Source organism: Netta rufina (assembly GCF_964035555.1).
Source record: "Netta rufina genome assembly, chromosome: 5".
NCBI classification, from domain to species: Eukaryota; Metazoa; Chordata; class Aves; order Anseriformes; family Anatidae; genus Netta; species Netta rufina.
Genome location: NC_140128.1, coordinates 45,522,532 through 45,545,119, shown reverse-complemented (window position 1 = coordinate 45,545,119; position 22,588 = coordinate 45,522,532). Strand labels below are relative to the sequence as shown.

The 22,588-nt window shown below is 68.3% G+C and overlaps 6 protein-coding genes across 6 annotated transcripts; 2 read left to right on the top strand and 4 right to left on the bottom strand.

Moving 5' to 3' along the window:
• Window positions 1-681: 681 nt before the first annotated feature.
• On the bottom strand, window positions 682-2,147 carry CCDC86 (coiled-coil domain containing 86). Its single transcript, XM_084288506.1, has 4 exons — window positions 1,928-2,147; window positions 1,711-1,840; window positions 1,201-1,275; window positions 682-1,039 (listed from the first exon to the last, which is right to left on the bottom strand). The coding sequence occupies exons 1-4, from the start codon at window positions 2,119-2,121 to the stop codon at window positions 920-922; spliced, it is 519 nt and encodes a 172-aa protein (XP_084144632.1). The 5' UTR covers window positions 2,122-2,147; the 3' UTR covers window positions 682-919.
• Window positions 2,148-2,279: 132 nt separating this feature from the next.
• LOC311210159 (membrane-spanning 4-domains subfamily A member 15-like) lies at window positions 2,280-4,081 on the bottom strand (the record flags this gene model as incomplete). The annotated part of the gene is made up of 6 exons (XM_084287949.1): window positions 2,280-2,414; window positions 2,681-2,800; window positions 2,882-3,037; window positions 3,359-3,415; window positions 3,655-3,774; window positions 3,914-4,081. 6 exons carry the CDS (start codon window positions 4,079-4,081, stop codon window positions 2,280-2,282), a joined length of 756 nt encoding a protein of 251 aa, XP_084144075.1.
• Window positions 4,082-7,919: 3,838 nt separating this feature from the next.
• On the bottom strand, window positions 7,920-10,118 carry LOC311210538 (membrane-spanning 4-domains subfamily A member 12-like; the record flags this gene model as incomplete). The annotated part of the gene is made up of 7 exons (XM_084288505.1): window positions 7,920-8,040; window positions 8,146-8,229; window positions 8,301-8,414; window positions 8,780-8,911; window positions 9,291-9,347; window positions 9,492-9,611; window positions 10,029-10,118. 7 exons carry the CDS (start codon window positions 10,116-10,118, stop codon window positions 8,020-8,022), a joined length of 618 nt encoding a protein of 205 aa, XP_084144631.1. The 3' UTR covers window positions 7,920-8,019.
• Window positions 10,119-14,088: 3,970 nt separating this feature from the next.
• CBLIF (cobalamin binding intrinsic factor) lies at window positions 14,089-16,440 on the top strand (the record flags this gene model as incomplete). Its single annotated transcript, XM_084287948.1, has 9 exons — window positions 14,089-14,266; window positions 14,380-14,532; window positions 14,653-14,832; window positions 14,996-15,139; window positions 15,235-15,378; window positions 15,454-15,858; window positions 15,947-16,091; window positions 16,172-16,290; window positions 16,379-16,440. 9 exons carry the CDS (start codon window positions 14,089-14,091, stop codon window positions 16,438-16,440), a joined length of 1,530 nt encoding a protein of 509 aa, XP_084144074.1.
• A 1,004-nt stretch (window positions 16,441-17,444) lies between these two features.
• MRPL16 (mitochondrial ribosomal protein L16) lies at window positions 17,445-18,837 on the top strand. Its single transcript, XM_084288500.1, is given in 5 exon segments — window positions 17,445-17,522; window positions 17,877-17,939; window positions 18,023-18,171; window positions 18,315-18,464; window positions 18,466-18,837. Coding segments are annotated over 5 exon segments (741 nt in total). The 5' UTR covers window positions 17,445-17,479; the 3' UTR covers window positions 18,802-18,837.
• Window positions 18,838-19,316: 479 nt separating this feature from the next.
• Window positions 19,317-22,290, bottom strand: STX3 (syntaxin 3; the record flags this gene model as incomplete). The annotated part of the gene is made up of 10 exons (XM_084288501.1): window positions 19,317-19,394; window positions 19,498-19,608; window positions 19,815-19,949; window positions 20,044-20,117; window positions 20,243-20,351; window positions 21,007-21,074; window positions 21,163-21,237; window positions 21,351-21,450; window positions 21,525-21,605; window positions 22,261-22,290. The coding sequence occupies 10 exons, from the start codon at window positions 22,288-22,290 to the stop codon at window positions 19,317-19,319; spliced, it is 861 nt and encodes a 286-aa protein (XP_084144627.1).
• Between the last annotated feature and the right edge of the window lie 298 nt (window positions 22,291-22,588).

Here is a 22,588-nt window from a genome sequence, read left to right as displayed (position 1 = left end):
CTGAGTTAATGGGCGGTGCACTATTATCAGAGGGACTGTGTGCCAGTGAGGTCCTTTGGTCGGCTCCACAAGGTGCTGCGAGTAGGGAGGTGCATTTGAAGTGCTTCTACACACACACACAGTATGAGGAATAAAATGGACCAGCTAGAAGTCTTGGCCCAGTCCCACAGCTACGACATCATCGGCATAAGCGAAAGCTGGAGGGAGCAGTCCTGTGGTCTAAACTTTTTCTTTTTTTTTTGTCACATGGTCTAAACTTTTGGGCAGACCTGTGTGGTGGCAGGAGTTGGACTCAATGATCCTGATGGGTTCCTTCCAACTCGGGATATTCTATGATCCTATGATAGGGCAAGAAAACCAAACCCAATCGTGAAGAGGTACACGTGGATCTCCAGCCCCAAGCCCCTTCCTTCCTCCCCCCTCCCTGCTGTCCCCCAGCCCACCCCAACGCCCTGAGAGAGGCAGCAGGAGGCTGCACTGCCTCATGCGGCCCCTCTCCAACCTCTGCAGCACAGCAGAGGTGCCCCCATCCGTGTTTGTTCTTGTGGGGGGAAGACCCCCTCCTCGAGGAAGGGGAGCCTTGGGGGACAAGAGGTTGTGGTTCTCTGTAACCCTGGGAAGACAGAGGGAGAGCAGCAGAGAGATGCCAGCCTTCCCTTGAGCCACTGGAGGCAAGCCCAAAGCAGTTCCTCTTTGTTTTTATACAGAAAAGGCAAATTTGGGCAGCTGAAGCAGATCTCCGTCCATCCCCAGGCACCAGCAACACCCTGGGGCTTCACAAGGCAGGGGGATGCAGCAGCTGGATCCTGCAGGTCACAGCCCTGCGTGACCCCCCCAGCTCCGTCCTGCTGTCTGTCCGTCACCAAGGCCCCAGAGAGGCGCGGGACCCGCAGAGCCCCGGCCGCCCGGTGCCCTGGCCTCACTCCGTGGCTGCTTTGTGCCGCACGGGCGCCTTCTGCAGCGCAGCCAGCGTGTCCCGCTTCTCCACCCGCCGCAGCTGCTTCTTCTTCGCCCGCTTGAGCTTCGTCGGGTTCCGGATCTGAGGGGAAGAGGCAGCCATCAGGCAGGTGGCAAGGCACTGCAGCTTAGCCTAATGCTCCTGGGAACGTCTCCGGGCTCCTCCAGCTCCCGCGGCAGGGAGGGGGCAATAATCTTCACCCCACCACCCCCAGCTCCCAGGCCTCTTCCCACCGGACTCACCACTTGGACAATTTCCGCCTTCCGCTCGTTCTCCAGGCGCCGCTTCAGGTTCTCCTCCCGCCGCCGCTTCTTCTCCTGCAGGCGAAGCACCAAAACCAGCCCTGCAGCTCCCACCCTCCACCCTTAAACCCCAACCAGCGCCGGCCCACGGCGCAGCCGAGCTGCCAGCCAGGGAGCTGCGCAGCTACAGCAGCACGTGCACCAAACCCACTGCACGAAGCCGAGCTGTTGGCACGAGGTCTGAGCTGATTGAGCGAGTTTAGCCCACGCCAGCAACTCGCAGCTGGCAGGACACGTGGCAGGACAATGGGGCAGGGGGCTTGGTGCCCTGCCTGGCCACACCGAGGGTTGTGGGACAGCTCTGCCATGACAGCCCCGAGCCCAGGGCACGGGCACGGAGGCGACACCGTGCAGTGAGGAGAGCCAGAAGCCTCTGCCCGCAGCCTGGCAGCGCTCAGAGCTCGCCGTGTGCCCCCAGAGGGGCCGTGCCCCCCGCCGCAGCCCCGTTACCTCGCGCTGCCGCTGCTTCCCCTCCTGCAGCTGCCGCGCCAGCTCTCGGACCAGCCTCCTCTCCTGCCGCTCCTTCACCTTGCGCTCCCAGGAGGCGCGCAGGGGCTTGTCCCGGACCATCAGCGAGAACCTGCCGGGGACACGGGGCCGTGCGGGCAGCGGGGCCGGGCGGGGCCGCCCCCCCCCCGCAGCCCGGTGCCCCCGGCGCGGCCCGCACCTCTTCCTGCCGGGGTCCTTCCACACGCGCCCCGATTTGGGCCTGCCCCGGGGGATGGCGGCCACCGCCGCCTCCTTCCGCTTCTTGGCGGCCTTGCGGCGCCGCGGGGCCGGGCCCGGGGCCGTGCCGGGCGCTGGGGCCGAGCTCGGGGCCTCCCCCCCGGGCCCCGCCGCCGCCGCCCCGTCCCGCTCCATCCTCCACGAGGCGCCTTCGCGGCGGCGCTGCGTCATGACGTCAGTAGCGCGCCCTGCTTCCGCACTGACGCCGACTTCCGCCCTCCCCCCGCCATCTTGGTGCCGGGCAGAGCGCCCCCCTCACCCCAACACCGCCCTCCTCCCACCGCGCCGCCATCTTAGTGCCGGGCAGCGGCCGCCATGTTTGTGCCGGGCAGCAGCTTCACCCCCCCCCCTCCACCACCACCACCACCACCACCACCACCGTCCCGGTGCTCGCCCCCCCGCGGGCACGGAGAGACGCGAGGCGACGGCTGGGGGTTGGGGGGGGCGTTTATTGGGGGTCCCGAGGGGCTTCCGCTGAGGCTTCGGGGTCTGGGCCTGCTCCGTGGGGCCTGGGCCTGGTCTGTGGGGCCTGGGCCTGGTCCGTGGGGCCCGGTCCTGCTCCGTGGGCCCGGTCCTGCTCCGTGGGCCCGTTCCCAGTCCTGTTACAGCGCCTGTGGGGCAGAGGCGGAGGAGGCCGTGCCCAGGCCATGCCCAGGCCGTGCCCAGGCCGCGGGGGCCACGTGGCGCTGCTCACCATGCGTGTGTAGCTGTGGCGCCTGACAGCCGAGCAGCCGAAGGCCAGCGCCGCCACCGCCGTGCAGAACTCGAGCAGGCAGAAGAGCACCGCCACGGCGTCCAGCCCGTTGCTCAGCGCCTGCCGGCAGCGGGACCCCCGGGGCTGGCAGCTCGCCCACCGGCAGCTCCCGGTGCCCCCCTCCGTGCCCCCCGGCCGTACCTTGGTGTTGGGGTTGAAGCACCACTCCTGCCGCAGCTGCAGCAGCGGGCTGCCCGTGCAGCCGGGGACGCTGCGGGTGATGGCCGTGGCGTGGATGAGGGTGGCCGCCAGCGTGCTGAGGATGACCCCGGCGTTGAGGACACAGCAGGCCTTCACCTGCAACGGGTCGCAGTGCTCAGTGGCACCGTGCGGCTGGCACTCGGATGCCTGCCCTGCCCAGAGAGCCAGCGAGGCGACAAAGCCACGGGAGAAGCCGCTTCGAGCAGCGCCACCCTTCGTGACGCTTCTCCTCCATCATCCGAGCGCAGCGTGGCCAGGCCTCGTAGATGCCCTGAAGGCTGAAGGCTCGGCCACACGCCGCTTGGTGTGCAGAGCTGGGCACCTCCAGGGGTGGGATGAGCCCTCGGTGCACGCCCGTGGGGGTCCTTGGGGCTGCTGGGGTAGGCAGGGGTGGCAGAAGCAACGCAAAGCTCTTACCAGCAGGATGTTCTCTCTTTTGTCACTTTCCACTAGGAGAGAACCTGAGACCAGGAGCTGCTTGGGAAAGAGATGAAGAAGAGAGTCAGCAGCATGGCCGCACCTTCCCCGTCACACGTCCTAGAGCCCCAGTGGTGTTCGGGTCTGGCCTCATGAGCCCTCCATCCCCAGGGGGCTGTGGGTGTGAGATGAGGGCGTACGAGGAGACCCTGGTGACCCGGGGATCCGCCCCTAGCAGCAGATCCCCTGGGATCTCTCAGGTGGTGAGGGGCTGAACCCCGGCGTGCCCTGCTTACCAGGACCCCGAGCCAGAAGAGGATCCCACTGGCCACAGGGAGGGAAAAGTCCCTGTGCTCCGCCGCCGTCAGGATGATCCCGAAGCAGAAGTGAATGATGCCGGTGACGATGTGGATGGTCTGGGAAAGGACAGGGGAGAGGGATGCCCAGGCACTGTGTCGGCGAGGACGGGCATCGCCGTCAGCCCTGTCCCACCCCTATCCCGCTGCCACCGGCACGGCACCGAGGGGCTTTGCCCCCGGGACGCCGCGGTCTCACCCCCAGCAGTTTGGGCTGCGATTTTCTGAAGCCCTTGACTTGAAACGAGGACACGGTGGGTGCGGGTGGCACGGAGCTGGAGGCCAGCTGGGCTGCACGCGGGTCCGTGGCCGGGATGACCTCCGTGATGATCCTCACGCCGCCGGAGTCCGTCACCGTGGCTGCCATCGCCTGCGGGCAGAGCGGGGCCGGGGAGGCTGTAGGATGGGGTCCTGGGGACACCCCGTGGTACAGCCCTGCCCCACACCTCGCTCCAGGCTCGCCTTGCTGCTCCTGCCAGCGGTCCCGGTCCCCCCAGGGGTTTGCAGGAGCAGAAGCTGGCTGGGGAGCGTGGCCCCGCTGCCCTTTGCTCACCGCAGGAAGTTTGTTCATGGAAATCCCGTCAGGCCCCTCTTGCTCAACGAGGGGGCTTTGCCAACAGGAGGGACAGAGGCTGCGAAACCCACACACGTGTGAGCCCGAGGTGGGCACCCCCGCACGGGGCTCGGCGTGCTCCAAGCCCTGCCCAGGCTGCCTCCTGCCCACGGGCCCTCGGCTCATCAGCGCTGTAATCAGCCACCCGCCAGAGCCCCGTCTGCCTGCCCCGGGGCAGCACAAATACCTAAGGCTGCCAGTCACCCGTCTCAAGTATTTGGCTCCTCGGGCAGCTCCTTACAGCTGCTGTGAGGTGTCCAGCCCCGGTGCTTTCCTCATGGGGGAAAAAAGGAGTGAAACGGGGCACGGTGCAGACATCACAAACCCCGTCAGTCCACGGAGGCGTTCAGGGAGCTCCCCTGCTGCCCTTTCGTGTTTTTCAGGGTTCTCCTTCCCTCCCGGATGCCCTGACCCCGCAGGCCTGTCCCCGCTGACAGCAGCCCACCCGCAGGCGCGAGCTGGGGGGCTCGCTCCCCTTCCGAAGGGAGAGGGGATGCGGTTGTTTCCGCTAGGAAATGAGAGCTCAGCCTGGGAACGCAGCCACTGCACATGGCGAGAACTCCCGGGGGGCAGCTGGGGGGCCCCTTCCTCCCTCCTCGGGCCACCGGCTTCTGGCTCTGCCAGAAAACAGCCGCTTCCTCCCCGGCTGGAGGAGCAGCCGGGGTGGGGGGGACCCTGCTGCTGGCAAATCAGTGCCCGTGGGACGAGCAGAAAGCGGGCACCCACCCCGTTCCCTCACCCTCTCCTGCAGGCAAAGCACGGACACAGCCCCCCGGCTGGGTCCTGCCCCCTGTGACAGGCACGGGGAAGGTTTGGGGGGCAGTGGGATGCGTGGGAGCACTTCCCAAGGCCGTTTTGTGGTGTTTCAAGCTGCCGGGCCGTGGTGAAATACACCTGAGCTGAGCACGGCCACCGGGCACACGCCCAGATGTGGGAATCTGCACAATCTCCAGCCTCAGTGCTCCCTCCGGGGCTCTCCGCAGCACGGCTCCAGCAGGCGGTGTTTGGGGCAGCTTTCTGAAGTGCCTTTTTCTTTGCTTTGGCCCTAGAGGGAGCTGGGACGCTTGCTCTGGTCTTGCTCAGCTTCCTCGGGCGGCCGAAGGCAGCGCTGGGCTGGGAGCCCACGGGGATCAAGGGGGACGGGGACACCAGCATCTGGGCAGCCCCCTCGTGGTGCCCCCACGGGCACGGAGGGACCGGCAGCTCCCCAACTCGCCGCTGGGTTTGCAGAGACCCCAGGGCAAGGCTGCTCTGCCACGCAGCCCCACAGGGCTTTATTGTCTTCTGGGGACATTTCCAAAGGTTTCCATGCCTGCCAGGGAAGATGCCCGGGTCTGGCAGCTCCCCGCAGCGAGCCGGGCTGCGTCTCGCCTCGAGCTGCAGCTTTCCAGGAGAAACATGGGGACGGAGGAGTTTCAGCCTGCTGGCTGTGCTCCTGACAGCTCTGAGCGCTCGGTTTGTGTCGGTGAGGAGGTGACACCGACGCTGATGCGCTCGTGCTGGCCGCACGCCCGCCGTGGCGGCACCCGGGAGGGCACACCACAGCCCCCGTGGAAATGCCCAGATCCCACTGTTAGCCTTGGAGCAGGCGTGGTGTCCTCCACCGGGAGCAGCGGCTCGTGTTCCCAGCCGAAACCGCCCGCTACGGTGGATTTCCTCCCAAATCCACGTTTTCAGGCTCCTAAAGCATTCCTGGAGTTTCAGCCTTTCGGCTGGAAACAGCCGTGACCACGCTCGGCCCAGCAGCAGGACTCGCTTAAGTGCCTTAAAACCCCGTTTCTGAATGGGGGGGGGGGGAGCCGTGGAGAAAGCGCTCTTCCCTTTCTAAATAAAGCCAGGTCCAGCTGGGGATGGCAGGGGCCCAAGCTAGGATGTTACAATTTATTTTGGAAACCGGTGCCAGAGGAGGTGAAGCCTTGGAGCGCCTGGCTGAGCAGATGCAGGGAGGTGGCAAGCCCCGGGCGCCGCAGCCGGCCAGCCCCCATCTGCCTCGCCGCTGTGACACGGCGACGTTGTTAAAGCCGGGATTTGCTCTCCCGACAGCTGGAAATCCTTCCCCCGCCGCCCCGCCTCCCCCCAGGCTCCCGGGGGGAGCGCAGGGACGCAGCCTGGGGGGCGCGGGTGCTGGGGAGCCCCCCCACGCCGAGCCGGCGCCTCGGCCAGCCTCCTTCCCAGCCAAATCCCTGCCTCTTCCAAGGAAAACAGAGCGTGAGGGTAATTGCTTTTCACAGAAAGTTTCTGCTTCCTGTGAAAGACTTTATATCCCCATAAAAATACCGATAGTCAATATTTGCCTTCTCTTCCAAGCCCGTGTTTTCTGGCAGGGCCGTTACGGCACCGGCTCCTTAATGAGAAAGCCACGTTTTCTGGGGCAGGCTCCAGCTAACAAAAGAGCTGGCTTTTATCTCCGCCTGTCCCTGGGAAGACGGAGCAGCCCCGGTGTTTTCACAGCAGACACGTGCTGCTCCGCGCTCCCCGTGCTGACATTGGCCCCGGACACAGAGCCGTGGAGGGGCCGTGCCCTGCAGACCCCTCAGACTTCCCCTACTGCTAACCTAGGACCCCCTCCGGCCCTAAAAAGCAAGGGCACCCCCCTCCTCCAGGCTTGGCTGATCCCTGAGGGCCCTTTCTCTCCAGCAGGGACCCCAAAGAGCAGCTCCTGCCTCGTGCACGTGGACACGGATCCCCTGTGTACTCAGCCCACTGGAACCTGCTGCTCGCTGTCCCAACCCCACAACCTTCCCCCACCTCCCTCCCCAGGGGTTTTCAAGTCTGCAAAATCCCCAGAAGAGCCTTAAAACATATATTCCTGCCCAAAAAGCTGCCCCATGTTGTTGTTGTGTCAATGCCCAGAGAGCGGGGAAGGGGCACCCTACAGCTGAGCCCAGTGCAGGGGGGGATGTGTGGGGACCCCATGGGACAGGGTGAGGGTAGTGGCCACAGGTTCCCAAAAACGCTGGCACAGAGCTGTGTGGACGGAGGGGCTCGTGCCTCAGGAGGAGCCAGAGTTTAATGCACTGTGACCGCAGCGCGAGCGGTGAGAGCCTCCCCTTCCGCGCTGCCTCCCTTCTCTGGGGCTTTTCCTCCCGAACCGGCTCATTATTTTTTCAGAGCTGGGAACAGAAATAACTGACAGCAAGTGAATAATCCATGAGGTTCTGGCTGAGCGGTGTGAGCACGGGGAGGGGTTGCTGAAACAAGAAGGAAAACACAGAACTCGACCCAAAACCGCTCCTGGGCTGTGGCACGGCTCCGGCTCCTCACCTGACGGCCAGCAGCTGCCATGGGGCAGCCCCCGGGCTGAGAAACCCCCCTCAAAAGAAGCAGAGCCAGGCCCAGCCTCAGCATTTATTTCCAAGACACAACAAAGCCGGAGCAATACGAGCCCGGCTGCTGCACAGCCTCCAAGATAGCAGTAGCACCGCTGCCCTCAGGGGGTCCAGGCCCCCAGCCCCAATGCCCAGCTAACCCCACAAAGCCAGCAGGCACGAGCAGCCCCCCATAAGGGTGAGCCAGGGGCAGGGGTGAACCGAGAGTCACCAGCAGGCAGGAGGGAGGGGGACAAGCTCAGCGGTGGGGCCAGGGGCTACCAGCACACCCCAGCCCACCAGGAGGGGGATGCACCAGCTGCAGGTGGCTTCGGGGGCACCAGGGGACCTGGTGCCACTCTCAGGGACATCCTCAGGGCCTGATTACACTTCAGGGGCGACCAGCTGCAAAATAGAGAAGCACACAGAGATGGGTGCCACTCAAGGGTAAGGGGGGGACCCCCAGCACCTGAGGGGGCTGGGGACCCCCTCTGCAGGCCCCTCGGTCACCTCGGTGTAGCTGGGTGGCTGCGGCAGCTCCGCCGGTGGCACAGCCAAGTCTGGCCGTGTGGCGCTGGGCACGATCAGCATGGCCTGGGGAGGGAGAGAAAAGGGTCAGCGCTCAGCCCCGCAGGGGTTGAACCCCCACGCTTCACCCCCCTTACCTCGTTGGAGCTCAGGCGGGTGGCCCGGCACCAGAAATTGGCGGTGGCCACAGCAATGCAGAACTCCAGGATGGTGAAGATGAGCAGCACGATGGAGATGCCGTTCCCTGCGAGCTCCAGGGTGGGGAAAGCACCATCAGCAGACCCCAGGCTCAGCAGGGCAGACCCCACCCCGCATTTCAGGGCCAAGGGTTTTCCCCCTCCCCATCTCCCCCTGGTCCCAAACGCAGCAGCTGAGCCTTCGTGGGCACCAAGGTTTTGCTCTGTGCCCTTCGCCTTGCTACTTTCACGGTGCACAGATGGAACCGGGCACTTCCAGGGTGCCTGACCCCACCGGGTGGGCAGCACCAGCCCTGGGCTCCCCAAGGGGGCTGGGAAAGAGCCCCCATGGCTCAGGAACAAAGGCAGGGAGAGGGTCCCCAGAAGGCTGGGTGCCACCCAGGTGGGGGGAGTTGAGGCACAGCTTCACCCCGGCTTACCAGGACGAGGTAGCTGTAGTAGTCGAAGCCAGAGCGGTACAGCCCGTTCAGGTTGAGGTCAACGATGAAGGCGACAATGCCCAGCAGCGCAAAGATGGCGCTGATGACGTTCATGGCCTGGCTGCCTTTCACCTGAGGGTGTGGGGAGGCTTTGGGGCTGGCGGCGAGCCCCTCCACCCCAAGCCCACAGCCCCCAGTAACGGCTCTGAGCCGGCCCCAGCATCACCCCGAGCCACCCCCAGATCTCCCAGCGCTGGCACCGGGACCCCAGCACCCCCCGAGCCCCCCAGCGGCTCTGCTGACACAGCAAAAAGGGCTGGTTTCCAGCCCAGCCGGGTGCTTTTTTTCTTTCCCCTTGCCCATCATCCTTCCCTCAAATAGCTCATTTACAGAAATAGCCTCAGCACCGCTTCCAAACGGGGACACGGCTTCGCCCCAGCGGGGTTCGCCCATGCTCGTGCCGCTTCCCCCCCTCCCCCTTCCCCAAAATCGGGGCTGGGGGCACACTCACCGCGCATTCCGTGGGGCTCTTCTCTGCCCCGATGGAGAGGCAGCCCGAGATGATGAACTGCACCGGGAGAGAGGGGGCGGTCAGCTGCCGCCCCCCCGGCCCCACACAACGCCCCCACAGCACAGGCATGCCCCCCGACCCCATCCCGGTCCCCAGACGGAGGGGGGGCACGGCAGGCAGCCCCCTCCCCGCGCTACGCACGGACACGCCGCCCAGGAAGGGGATCTCGCCGATGACGAAGACCGAGGTGTAGACGTTGGTGAGCGTGGTCAGGACGATCCCGAAGCCGATGTGCATGAAGCCGGTCATGATCTGGATGGTCTGAGCGGGGCGGGGGGCGTAAGGGCCATATCCCCCCTCCCCTGGGGCAGCCCCACAGCTCGGGGTGGGGGGAGAAATTGGCTTCAGCCCCATGGCAGAGCTCAAACCCCTGGAGGGGAGGGGGTCTGGAACCCACAGACCCCGCACGGGGCAGTGCAAGGCATGGGGGGGGGGGGGGGGGGTGAGCAGGGAAAGAGCGCACACACCTCACCCCCACCCCAAATTGACTCCTCGGTGCTGGGGGGGGGGGGGGATGTCCCCGTGCCCCCCCACACACACACTCGGGGTCTGGCAGCACCCACAGGGACCCAGCCCCCCGGGGATGCTGAGGGAGGGGAATTGGGGAGGCGCAGCGAGGATAGGGAGGGGAGAAGGAAGGGGGCGAGCAGCGCAGCCCCCCCCCCGGTTCCAACTCACCCCCATCACCCGGTTCTTGCCCTTGGGGAGGGTCTCGGCCGTGTACATGACGGCGCGGCTCCCCAGCCGCAGCGTCCCCATCCCCTGCATGGAGGCGGCAGGGGCAGAGCGGCCACCGGAGCCCCCCCGCCTCCATCTACACCCCCCGAATCCCCGTGCACCCCCCCCCCCCGGCCGTCCTCCCCCCCCCCCCCGCACCGACGGGCGCCGATTGGAGCCGCCCCGTGATGTCAGGGGCGGCCCCGGGGGTGTGGGGGGGGTCTGGCAAGAGGGGGGGGGGGCGTCCCGGTGCCCGGACCCTCCTACCGGAGGGGTACCCAGCGCCCGAGTGGGGTCCCCCCTCCCACCCTACCCACGCGTGGGCTGTGATGGGCACGATAAAGCCAGGACCCCCCCCCTCCCCGCATCGCAGCCCCCATCGCGCTGTTTACAACTCAAAAGGGAGAGAGGGAAAAAAAAAATAGAAAATAAAAAGCCCTGCAGCGAGTTCCTGGAAGAAGGCTCCATCAAGGGCCATTAGGCGCAGGAACGTCTCCTCCCCTGGGCACCGCGCAGAGCCGAGCCCCCCCCAGCCAGTGCTGCCGGGGGGGGCTGCAGCAGGAGCAGCCCCCCCGCACCCCCAGCCCAGCTGGAGCCCCCCGAACCCCCGCACCACAGCCCCCAGTGGGTGCCAGCTCTGCCCCCGGTTGCTGGAGTAGCCCCCGGAGCCAGGGCAGAGCTGGCATCACCCCAAATCCCCCCCCCCCAGTGCCCCCCGCAGCAGCTGTGTTGACCCAGCCGGTCACGAGCACCAGTACGTCCCAGTACATCCCAGTGCCAGCTCCTCTCCCCCTGGCCCAGGGCCACCGTATGGCCTCGCCCTTGGGCTCCCGCTGTTTTGATCCTTCTCCGGGGCACCCTGCCAGGAGCGGGAGCCGAGGGCTGGGCTGTAGGGGAGCAAACAGAGCCGCTCGCTAATTAAACATCCCGCATTCCTTGACCCGGCAGCCCTCACCTTGCTGTTGAGCAACAGCAGCCCCCCAAACTGCATCCCCTAATGGGGACACGACCCAAAACTCACCCCTTCCCCACCAGAAGCCCCCTCTCTGCCCCTGGCACCGGCTGGAGCACCCCCAGCCAAGGGCTGCCTCCTCTTTGGGTGCATTTTTGGACACCACAGAGGGAAGCAAAGAAAGGTGCGAGCCCCCAGCACAGCGGGCAGCATGGGGTGCCCACCGGGACACTTGGGGGCACCAGGACAAGCCCCAGCACCCAGGGAGGCCCCCAAGACACCCCGCAGCAATCCATCTCAGTTCCACCTTTATTTCCAAAGCAGGCAGGCTCACGCAGCAGCAGGGTCCCCCGGAGGAGCCTGGGCACCCTCAGCACCCGTAGGGGCCATGGCCACGGCACGGGGCTCCCCTGGTGCCACCGCCTGGCGCCGGCTGCGGTAGCGCCGCACGGAGCAGTAGCATCCCAGCGCGCCCACGGCGGCGAGGACGGAGCCCATGGCCACCATCACCAGCGTGGTGGCAGGAACGGGGAGCGCTGGCCCTGCGGGGACAAGCCAGGAGGTGAGGGGGCACAGAGGGGGAACCCCGCACCCCACAGCGGGCCCCCCGCACTCACCTGAGTCCCTCTGGTCCCCGTGCAGCACCGGGGCCGAGGGGCGGCTCGGCGGGGCTGTGCCAGGCTGCGGTGCCGTGGGCGAGCCGGGCGATGCCGAGAGCAGCCGCAGGCGGAGGCTGGCTGCACCCAGCAGTCCTGCAGGGAGATGCCGTGGGCAGCGCTGCGCTCACGGCGCCAGCACCATCCCGTACCCCCAGCTCTTACCTGTGCCATCATCCTGCCGCCGCCGCCGGCCCCTGCAGCCACCCGGGGAGCCACAGCAGGAGCAGTCGGCACCATCTGGGGAGCGCCAGGCGGCTGCTGAGGGGTCGTAGGAGCAGGTCTTGCTGCCACCGGCCCCTGCCACCGCTGCCCGCAGGTGACAGCGGAGGAAGATCTGCGGGGACAGGCATCCTCCTGCCAGAACTGCCCCACAGGGGACCCCGCCATCCATCCCCGCACCCCCAGCACGCACCTGGGGGCTGGAGGCGTTGGGGAAGAGGAAGGAGTCCAGCTGGAAGCGCAGCGCGCCGTCCCTGCGCTGCGGGAGGAACCGCGAGTGGCCCAGCCGCCCATCCAGCAGGCACCTGGGGGGGACACGGAGGGGACAAGGTGGGTATGGCCGCCCCCTCAGCGTGGGGCACGGCGCTACACACACCCCCATCCATCCCCAAACTCACCCGCCATCCCCAATGAGCTGGTACGACACTGGCGACGCCGCGCCAGGGCTGGCCACGCACTCATCCACGAAGACTCGGAGGGGCAGGCGCGTGTCAGCAGCCACTGACGCCTGGATGTTGATCAGCTCGCCCAGCACGAAGGTGGGCAGGGGCAGGCGGGAGGTCCAGGACCCTGGGGACAGGCGGGTGTGGGCGCCTGCTGCCACCCCCCGGGTGCCACAGGGCCCTGGGGCTGCAGCACTCACGGTCGTACGCATCCAGGGCGAAGCGCAGGCGTCTCCGGTGGGCGATGGTGGAGCCGAAGGGGACCCAGGTGGGCTGCACGGCCCCCGAGGAAGCGCTGCCCCTCCTGCAAGGCAGCACCCTGCAGCGGGGCGGGCGGCACACCGGGAGCAGGGCTCCTGGGGCAGGCAGGGCGCTGTGCTCACCTGGGGTAGCGGCACTCCACGGGGACGGAGAAGGGAGCGGGGCGAGCCGCGGGGCCCGCAGCCAGCGGGCGGTAGTGGAGGAGGTTGGTGTAGCGGATGGTGTCCGGGAGGAGCTGCGGGAACCACGAGATGCAGGGCCAGAGGTGTCAGATGGCTCAGTGCAGTGTCCCCTCCCTGCTCCCAGCACCCATTTTTGGGGGGAGCAAAGCTTTACCCGCCCTGCTGCACCCACCCCAAACCCCGAGCCATGCTTCCCCCCAGGCACAAGCACCCCAGCCCCCCAGGCTCTGCTGGGATCCGCTCCTCAGGGAGCTCCCCTGCAGGTCGAGGAGCCAACGCGCTCACCTGGCATGACTCCTTTCCCACAGCTCCCAGCCCTCCCGTGGGGGCACAGATCCCTCCAGACACCCCAAACGCCTCCACTGGGGACACATGGAGGTACCATTCCCATGCCCTCACCTGCAGGACGGTCCCACAAGCCGTGAGGGGGTGCTCCAGCCAGTACCTGTCCCCATCAGCACCGGTCACACCGCAGCCAGAGCCCAGCCACAGCTCCCTGAAGGCTCCAGCCCCCAGCAGCCTGGCTGACACCCCCACCGAGAGCCGCCTGCTGCCACAGCGCACCTGGACTGGGGTGGGACAGGGAATGAACTGGGGGGACACAGCACAGAGGGACCAGGAGACCCCCCATTTACAGCCAGAGAAAGGATCCCCATGGAGCTGTGGTGCCCCAGAGCCTCTCCCTAGGATGAGAAGGGGATGCGAGGCTCCTACTAAGGCTTCCCTCGCTCCCAACACAGCCCCCCAGCTGCAGCCCTTAACACAAACCCACCCTGGAGGGGGAGAAAAACAACGTGGGGCACAGCCACCGTGCCCAGGGCACCCCCTCGCCTCTTACCCAGGGGATCCCATGCCCGGGCTGTGGTCAGGAGGAGGAGCAGGAGCCACCCTTGGGTCTCCATCACAGCAGGGAGGAGGGAGGATGGGTGGGGGGGGGCCCTGGGGGCTTTTACACCTGGCCCGATGCTGGCTGCCCCAATGGGAGGGCGGGCGGACCCAGCCGCCCCCTGCACCCAGCTGCGCCCCATCACTGCCTGCCTCTGGCCCCACTCCTGCCCCTACCCCTGCTCCCCCTGGTCCCTCCCTGCCCCCGGGTGGCGATGCACAAGGGGGACCGTCCCCTGCTACACCTGTACCAATGTCTCCACGGCTCAGAGCCATGCCATGGGACACCCGGGAGGGGTTGGTGACCCCACCACGTCCTCGGTGGCTCCCCGGCAGCACCCAGCTTTCTCCCTGGCGGCAGAGGGTGATCTGCACGCACCGGAAGGGTCATTTTGGGGCCAGTTTGAGGGGCAAGGGGTCATGGCACAGGCATATCAGGTGGGGCTGGTGCCAGGCACGGTGTTGGTGTCAGTGCCAGGCACGGTGTCGGTGCCAGGCACGGTCCCAGTGCCAGCTGGGCTCGGCCCAAACCTGTTGAGCTGGTCCCAGCCCCGTCCAGCCCAGCCCAGCCCCATCCTGCCGCACCACAGGCCAGCTGGTATCCTTGAAGCACCCTTGGGTGCCCGTGCCAAGCACGCAGATAAGCCACTAGGTGCTTGGTAGTGCCAGGACAGCGGGAGGGCGCAAAAGGTCCCCCCCTCTCCATTGGAGACAGCTTAAAAAGAGAGAGGGCGCGGCGAGGGACAGGCACGGCGCAGACTGCTGGCCCTGAGGACGGGAGGATGCTCGGCGCAGCTCTCAGCATCGGGGTGCTGCTGGCCCTGCTGGGCAGCGGGGCGGCAGGCACGGCTCCCCAGGGCTGTGGTGAGTGCCAGACCCCCCCCGGGGACGCTCGCTGGCGGAGGGAGCGGGGGCCAAGCCCGGCAGGGAGGGCGCGGGGTCTCAGGCAACGTCCCAGCGAGCCCCCGCTCCCTCTCGCCCCAGACATCCCGCCCCAGGAGCTCACCCGGATGCTGCAGATCCTGGAGAGATCGGTGGCAGAGTCCGAGGTGCCGAACCCCAGCGTGCTGCTGGCCTTCAACCTGGCCGGGGCCACCAGCAGCAACGCCCGGCAGGAGCTGCTCAAGAAGATCCAGGAGGACGCGGTGAACAGAGCACAGAAAGGTAGGGGGGGGCTCGGGGGGCGCCCCTGCACCCTGCCACCCCCGCTGGCACCGGAGCTGTGGGGCTGGCTGTTTTCCCCCTACCGGCGGCAGCTCGGCCCCTCTGGGGTCGGGGTCCCTGCTTTGGGCACCCCGCACGCCCCGGCTGCTTTCTGTCCCCACAGACATGTCCTCGGGCCAAGTGGCCCTGTACACCCTCGCCCTCCTCTCCTCCTGCCACGATCCCCAGCACGTCGAGTCACACGGGCTCAGCGTCAACCTGAGCCGAGTCCTGGACCAGAAGACCCACAAGGAGGTGGCCAGACTGGGTACGGGGGCTGAGGAGGGCAGGGGGCGGCGCAGGAACCCCACTCCCCACCCCGTGCCGCCCCTCCGTGGGCTCACGGCACCCCGCTGCTTGCAGAGAAGGACGGCGTCCCGCTCACCACCCTGTACAGCGTGGGCCTGGACGTGCTGGCGCTGTGCTTGGCGAGGACGGGTGACTACGAACAGGACGCCATCCTCCTGGCCAAGCAGCTGCTGAGCCCCGACAGCCAGATCGACGTGGGTAAGGGTCCCCCCAGCCCCGTGCTCCCGGTGGCTCTGCCCCCGCCGAGCGGGCGGTGACACCGGCACCGTGCAGACACCCAGGCCGTGATGGCGCTGGCGCTGGAGTGCGTGTACGACCGGACGAAGCTCCCTGACACACGGGACCTGCTACAAGAGGCCTTGAAGGAGGTGTCCAAGGGCTTCCTCGACAAGCAGGCGGAAGGGAAGGGCGTGATCGGGAACATCTACAGCACGTCGCTGGCCATGCAGGTGCTGGAAACCGCCAGCAAGTTCTACGCCCCACGGGAGTGGGACTGTGCACAGGCTTTCTCTGCCGTCTACAGCCACCAGCTGCAGCAGCCCATGGCTGTAGCCCAAGCGGTGCCAGCCCTGGTGCACAAACCCTACCTCGACGCTGCCAGCCTGGACTGCAGCGTCGTCACCGTCACCATCCCGCAGCTGCCCCTGTCCCCAAGCCAGGCCACGACAGCTCAGGAAGGTACCGACCCCCCCCAGCCCCACGGGGCGACGCTGTGGCTCTGCTGCAGCCCCCAGCCCACCCCTCTGCCCCCCTCTGCACCCCTCAGGGCCCCCGATCACGGTGCACTACACCATCACCAACAACCTGAAGGGAAAGCCCTTCCAATTCTCCACCACCGTGAGCGTCCCGGCCGGCTCCACGCTGCTGGCCGTGCTGCAGGCAGCTGAAAAAGCCGATCCCAAGGATTTCAGGTGAGCGCTGGGGGCGGCGGGTGCTGCTGCCAACACCCCCCCCCTCCAGCCCCGATCCCACCGCCCGGCCTCTCCCAAAGCTTCGAGACGGAGGCGACGTCGTGGGGCCCCATGGTGGTGTCCATCCACGGGCTGGCGGGCAGCGAGAAGGACAGAACCTTCTGGGAGTTCTTCAGCGGCGCCGACTCGCTGCAGGAAGGTGGGCAGCAGCCGGGGGGGTGCCCAGCGGGGGGCCGTGCCGGGGAGGAGCCCGGTGGCTTGGCCTCACGCCTGTGCTCCCCCCACAGGGGTCGGCACCTACAAGCCGCAGGACGGGGAGCACATCCAGGCCGTCTTCAGCACCTACTGATGCCGCCGAGCGGCACCGCGGCGTCAATAAAGAGCCATTTGCAGCACAGCTCTCTCTGCATCCCCTTATGGCTGCGCCTCGCGGTCTCTCTCCCCTCAGTGGGGGCAGTGGGATGGGGACGGGGCCCCTCGGGGGAGTGGGGTGCAGGAGGAGGCCGTGCTGAGGGCCCTGTGGGCTCGGTGGAGTAGTGGGTTTATGTGGCAAGGTTTTGGTAGCAGGGGGCTACAGGGGGGGTTTCTGTGAGAAGGATCTAGAAGCTGCCCCATGTTTGGGAAGGGCCCCATTGTTTTCCAGAGCTGAGCCAATAAGCGATGTTGTTTTGCACCTCTGTGAGAGCATATTTAAGACAGGGAAAAAATGCTGCGCCACACATTAGCTGGGAGAGTGAAGGGAGTGAGGAACAGCCTTGCAGGCGACAAGGTCAGTGCAGAAGGAGGGGGAGAGGTGCTCCAGGTGCCGGAGCAGAAGTCCCCTGCGGCCTGGGGTGAGGACCATGGTGAAGCAGGATGTCCCCCTGCAGCCCATGGAGTACCACGGTGGGGCAGGGTTCCACGCTGCAGCCCGTGGAGGAGACCATGCAGGAGCAGGTGACCTGGCAGGAGCTGCTGCCCGTAGGGGAGCCGGGTTGGAGCAGTTTTCTCCTGAGGGATGGACCCCGTGGTACGGACCCATATCTGGAGCAGTTCTGGAAGAGCTGCTGCCTGTGGGAAGCCCACGCCGGATCAGTTCATCAAGGACTGCATCCCGTGGGTGGGACCCCACAGCACAGGGGACGAGAGTGACCGAGAAGGAGCGGCAGAGAAGAAGTGCTGTAGACTGACCATAACCCCCATTCCCCCGTTCCCCTGCGCCGCTCGGGGGGAGGAGGTGGAAGAGGGTGGATGGGGGGGAACCCCAGGGGGGGGAACCGAACGCTGCCGGAACCTAAGTGCCGCGGCTGGCCGAGCAGGGAAAGGGGACGGACCGGCGGAAGTGCGCCCCGCCGGGCGGCTCAGGGGGACGGACCCGGATGGCGGCGCCCTGAGGGGCACTTCCGGCCATGGGGTGGTGGCGGCTGGCGCGGCCCGCGGCGGCCGGAGGAGGTCCGGGGGGACCGGGGGGCACCGGGAGGGACTGGGGGGTGACCGAGAGGGGCCGGGGGGGGCCGGGAGGGGACTGGGGGGGCGGGAGGGCACCGGGAGGGAATGGGAGGGGCGGGGGGGGGGGGCCGGGAGGGGCTGGGGGGGGCCGGGAGGGCACCGGAGGGGACCGAGAGGGACCGGGGGAGGCTGGGGGGGAACCAGAGGGGGCTGGGGAGAGCCGAGGGGAACCGGGGGCGGCCGGGGAGGACTGTGGGGGTCGGGGGGAGGCTGCGGGGGGCCGGGCGGGGCCCTCCCGGGGCTGCCGGTACACGCGGCCCCCCCCCGGTGCCCGCCGTGACCCCGCTGTGCCCGCAGGTGCCGCCGGCGCCGCTCCCCGTGCGGCCCTCAGGAGCTGGGCGATGCCCCCGGACTACAGCGGTAAGGGCTGGCGGGGGGCGGAGGGGGGTGGCAGGGCCCGGTGCCCGGTGCCGGGTGTCGCGGTGAGCCCCGTGTCCCCGTAGGGGTGACGCTGCCCGAGAGGCCGAAGCTGAAGTTCATGGAGAAGGTGCCGGCCGTGCCCAAGGTGCGGCGGGAGCCGCGGCGGCTGCGGGACATCCGAGGACCCTCCCGGGAGGCCACCGAGCTGACGCAGGGGCAGTACGGGATCCTGGTGAGCAACGGGGCCGGCAGCCGGGGGACGTCACCGCGAGGCTGCTGCCCCCCGGAGAGGGGGGAAGGCGGGGGGGGAAGGCGGGGGGGCACCAGTGTGACGCAGCCCCCGGCGGCTGCCCCTCAGCGTGCGCCCTCCCGCAGGCGCTGGGGGGCGGCTACCTGCACTGGGGGCACTTTGAGATGATCCGGCTGACCATCGGGCGCTGCATGGACCCCAAAACCATGTTCGCCATCTGGCGCGTGCCCGCCCCCCGCAAGGCGGTGACGAAGAAGAGCCTGGGGCACCGCATGGGGGGGCGGCAAGGGCCCCATCGACCACTACGTGACGGCGGTGAAGAGCGGGCGGCTGGTGGTGGAGGTGGGCGGGCGCTGCGAGTTCGAGGAGGTGGAGCCCTTCCTCACGCAGGTGGCCAGGAAGCTGCCCTTCCCCGCCGTCCCCGTCAGCCGCCGCAGCCTGCAGGAGATGCGGCGGGAGGAGGAGGAGAGGAGGCTCAACAACCAGAACCCCTGGACCTTCGAGCGCGTGGTGGCCGCCAACATGCTGGGCATGCGCAAGTACCTCAGCCCCCGCGACCTGGAGCTGAAGGGACGCTACTGGGGCAAGCACTTCCTGAGGCACAGGGTGTAGGCAGCGGGCGGGGACAGGAATAAAACCTTTTTTGAGAACGTACGGCGGCTGCTACGGCTCCTGGAGGCTCGCGCGTGGGGATGGGACAGCGGGAGGTGGCTGACGTGTGACCCCAGACAGCACCCCGGGGCAGGGCGTGGGCGATGTCTTTATTCAGAAGGAGGGGCCCGGTGCGGGTGCGGCACGTCTGAAGAGTGGCGACGCGGAGGGGTGGCCGCGGGCGAGCTCCAAGCGAGAGGAGAGGGGAGCAGAGCCTCCTCCTGCCGCCGCACGGGGCTGAGCCCTGCGGCAGGGGGGAGCGGGAGCAGGGCAGGCGACCTGCACTCCTCCGGGCTGCGGCGGGGCGGCGTCCGTGGGGCTTGGCAGGCGGCTCCCAGGGCCGGAGCCGCGGGCGGGATCATCCGGGCAGGAGGGGGAAGCCACCTGCTTGGGGGGGGGGAGCGGGGGAGGTGGCTGTCCCCACCCGGGGAGGGCTGCCACCACCCCTGTCACCTGCAGGCAGCGTGCGGGGCCTCTCAGGCGAAGATGCTCCCGATGCTGGCGGCCAGGATGATGGCGAGGATAATGCAGCAGATCATGATCATGATCTTCTTCTGCGTGGGGGGGGAGAGAGCGGCGCTGAGGGGGGCGAGGGGCGGGAGGGGGGTCCAGGAGCGAGGCGGGGAGGAGGGCGCCGTGGCCGCCGCTCCGTCTCACCCTCCTGGCCTCGCTCTGGTACTTCACGGCCTTCTTGGTGTCGGCCACGGCGCGCTCCACGAAGCCCACGGACTGGTCCATGTTGTTCTCGATGCGGTCGATCATGGCTCCCTGCGGGGCGGGGGGCAGCAGAAAGAAGGGGGGGGGGGAAGCACAGCGCGGCTCCTCGCGTGGCTGGGGGCACGGGGCGCGCTCCCGGGGGGAATAGGGACGCTGCCCCCTCCCCGGGGACTCCTGCAGGGGTCCCTGCCCGTCCCCGTCCTGTCCCACGTCCCACCCAGGTCCCCGGTGCCCCCCCGGCCCCCCCCGCGCCGTGCCTGGTTCTCCACCAGCATGGCGATGTCGACGAACATGTCGTGCAGCTCCTTGATGCTGCTCTCCAGCCGCACGATGTCCTTGTGCCGCCCCTCGATCTCGCTCAGCGCCTGCTTCGAGATCTGCGAGTCCACGATCTGCGGGGAAATTTTGGGGAGGGGGTCAAGGGTGGGGGCAGGCCCAGCCCCCCTGCGTCCCCCCCCGTGTCCCTCCGTGTCCCCTGGGGCTCACCCCCGAGGTGAAGATGGCGGGGTTCCCGCTCTCCAGCATCTCCTCCAGCTCCTCGTCCGTCGTGTTCTTGCCGGCTGCGCGGGGTCAGGGCCACCACAGGCTGCGCCCGGGCCACCAAAAAAGGGGGCGGGGCGTGTGGGAGAGGCCCCGCCCAGGTTTTTTTTTGGGGGGGGGGGGAGGTAGGGGAAGGGGCACGCACTGATCTCCAGCTGGCGCTGGATCCGGCCCTTGCTGCGCTCTCGGAAGTCGACCTGCGCCTCGTTGTACTTGGTCATCACGTCGACGAACTTCCGAGACAGGACCGAGTGCTGCGGGCGGGACGGCGGGACGGGGACGTCGGGACGGGGACACCGCGGGGGTGGCGTGTCCCGCCCCAAGGGATGGGAGGGGGGGGCACTGGGAGGGGGGCGTGGAGATGGGGACGCCTTGGGCACGGTGCCTCCCAGCCGCAGGGAACGAGAAGTAGGGGCACAGACGGGGATGTTGGGACGGGGACGCTGGAATAGGGACACTGCAGGTGTGGGCAGCACCAAGAGTTCAGGATGGGGATGTTGGAGTGGGGACATTGGGATGGGAAGAGCCTGGGCATGGCGTGTGCCACCCCAGGGAACATGGCTGAATGGGGATGGGGATGGGGACATCGGGATGGGAATATTGGGGTGGGGACAGCTGGGGCACAGCGTGTCCCAGCCCAGGGAATGTGACTGAATGCCGAGGATGGGGATGGGGACACCGGGACGGGGACATTGGGACGGGGACACCCTGCCCACAGCACGTCCCAGCGGCAAGGACCAGCACCACGGACAGGGCCACGAGGCTGGGGACGCCCACGGGCAGCGGGGACAGGAACCAGAGACGTGGATCCGGGGCCACCCAGGCAGGGCCCGTCCCCAGACGCGAGCCCAGCTCCCGGGGGGTGACACCCCACCCCCGGGGGACAGGGACGGTGCCACGGGGCCTCACCTGGGACTTGCGTATGCGCAGGTCGGCGGAGGAGCGCTCCTCGTCCTGCTCGATGTTCCTCTCCATGCCTGCCAGCAGCGAGACCCCCCCACATCCATCAGGGCACCGTGCGCCCCCCCGGGGACCCCCCCTTGCGCCGGGGCCGTGGCCGCTCACTCTTCAGCTTGTTCCGCACGCTGTTGGCCATCTTCTTGATGTCGGCCGTGAGCTGCTCCAGCTCGTCTTTGGTCTCTGCGGGGACAGCAGGGCCTGAGCCACCAGGGGGAGGGCACAGGGAGGGCCCCCCTTGTTTGTTTGGTTTTTTTTGGGGGGGGACCACGCACGCACGGTGCCCCCCCACTCACTCTGCTCGGGGATGGGGGCCGAGAGGATGACGCTGTAGAGCTTCTTGGCCTCCTCCACGTTCTCCGAGATCTTGTCGATGTTCTGCCGGGTCTCCTCGATCTTTTTTGGGGGGGTGTCAGGTTGGCAGCCCCCTTCCCACCCCCAAATCTCCCCCCCCCCAGCCCCCCCAGCACCTCAGCGAAGAACTCGTCCATGAAGGCCGTGTTGTCCACGGCGATCTCCAGCTCGTCGGCATCGTCCTCTGCATCCTGCTTCTGAGGGGGGCACCGGGGGGGTGCTCAGGGCACGCCGGGGACACCCCGAGGCGGGTCAGGGACGCGGGGAGGGGACACGGGGGACCCCGAGCGGGGAGGGGAGGGGAAGGGGGGTGTCCGGGTGCCATCGGTGTGGGGCGCACAGCGGGCCGGGGGGATTAACGGGTACACAGCGAGGGGACGGGGACGGGGCAGGGTCCCGGGGCACCCCGGTACGGGGCCCTACGGCACCGGGGGCTCCCCGAGGAGGCCTCCACCCCCCCCCGAACCCCCCACCCGGCGCTGTCCCCGCTGGGGTAAAAATAACGCTAATCCCCCCGCGCCCTCCCCAGCCCCTGATCCCGGGCGCTGGCTCCGTAATCCCCGCTAAATCCCGGCCCCACGGGGGGGGGGGGGGCAGCGCGCCGTGGGGAGGGGCGGCGCCCCCAGACCCCCGCCACGCAGCGTGGGCCGTGGGACCCCACTCGTGCCCCGCACCCACTCGGGAACCGGGGGGCTCAGCCCCACTCAGCCCCCCGTCTCCCCCCTGTGCTCCACCGTGGGGGCAGCACGCACCGTCCGGGGGACGCCCCCCTCTCTCCCCCGTGTCCCCCCCACGCGTGTCGCCCCGCTCCCCACGCGTGTCCCCCCCGGCGCGCCCCCGCGGGTCGCCCACCGCCCGCAGCTGCTCCAGCCGGTCCTTCATGCTGCCCGCCGGCCGCCGCCGCCCCGCATCGGCCCCGCCGCCCCCCGGTCCCGGCCCCGCGTTAATCCCCGCTGACGGGCACGGCGGCGGCGCACCGGGGCAGGGACGAGGCGGAGCCGCCCCCACCCGCGCCCGGGGGTGGCCCCGCGACGTGGCGCGGGCACGCGGGGGGGAAGCGAGGGCGTCGGGAGCGAGAGGGGGGCGGCAGCACACGGGGGGGGCACGGATGGGGACACGGGACACGTCCAGGGGGCAGGGCTGGGGATGGGGACACGTCCAGGGGACAGGGCTGGGGATG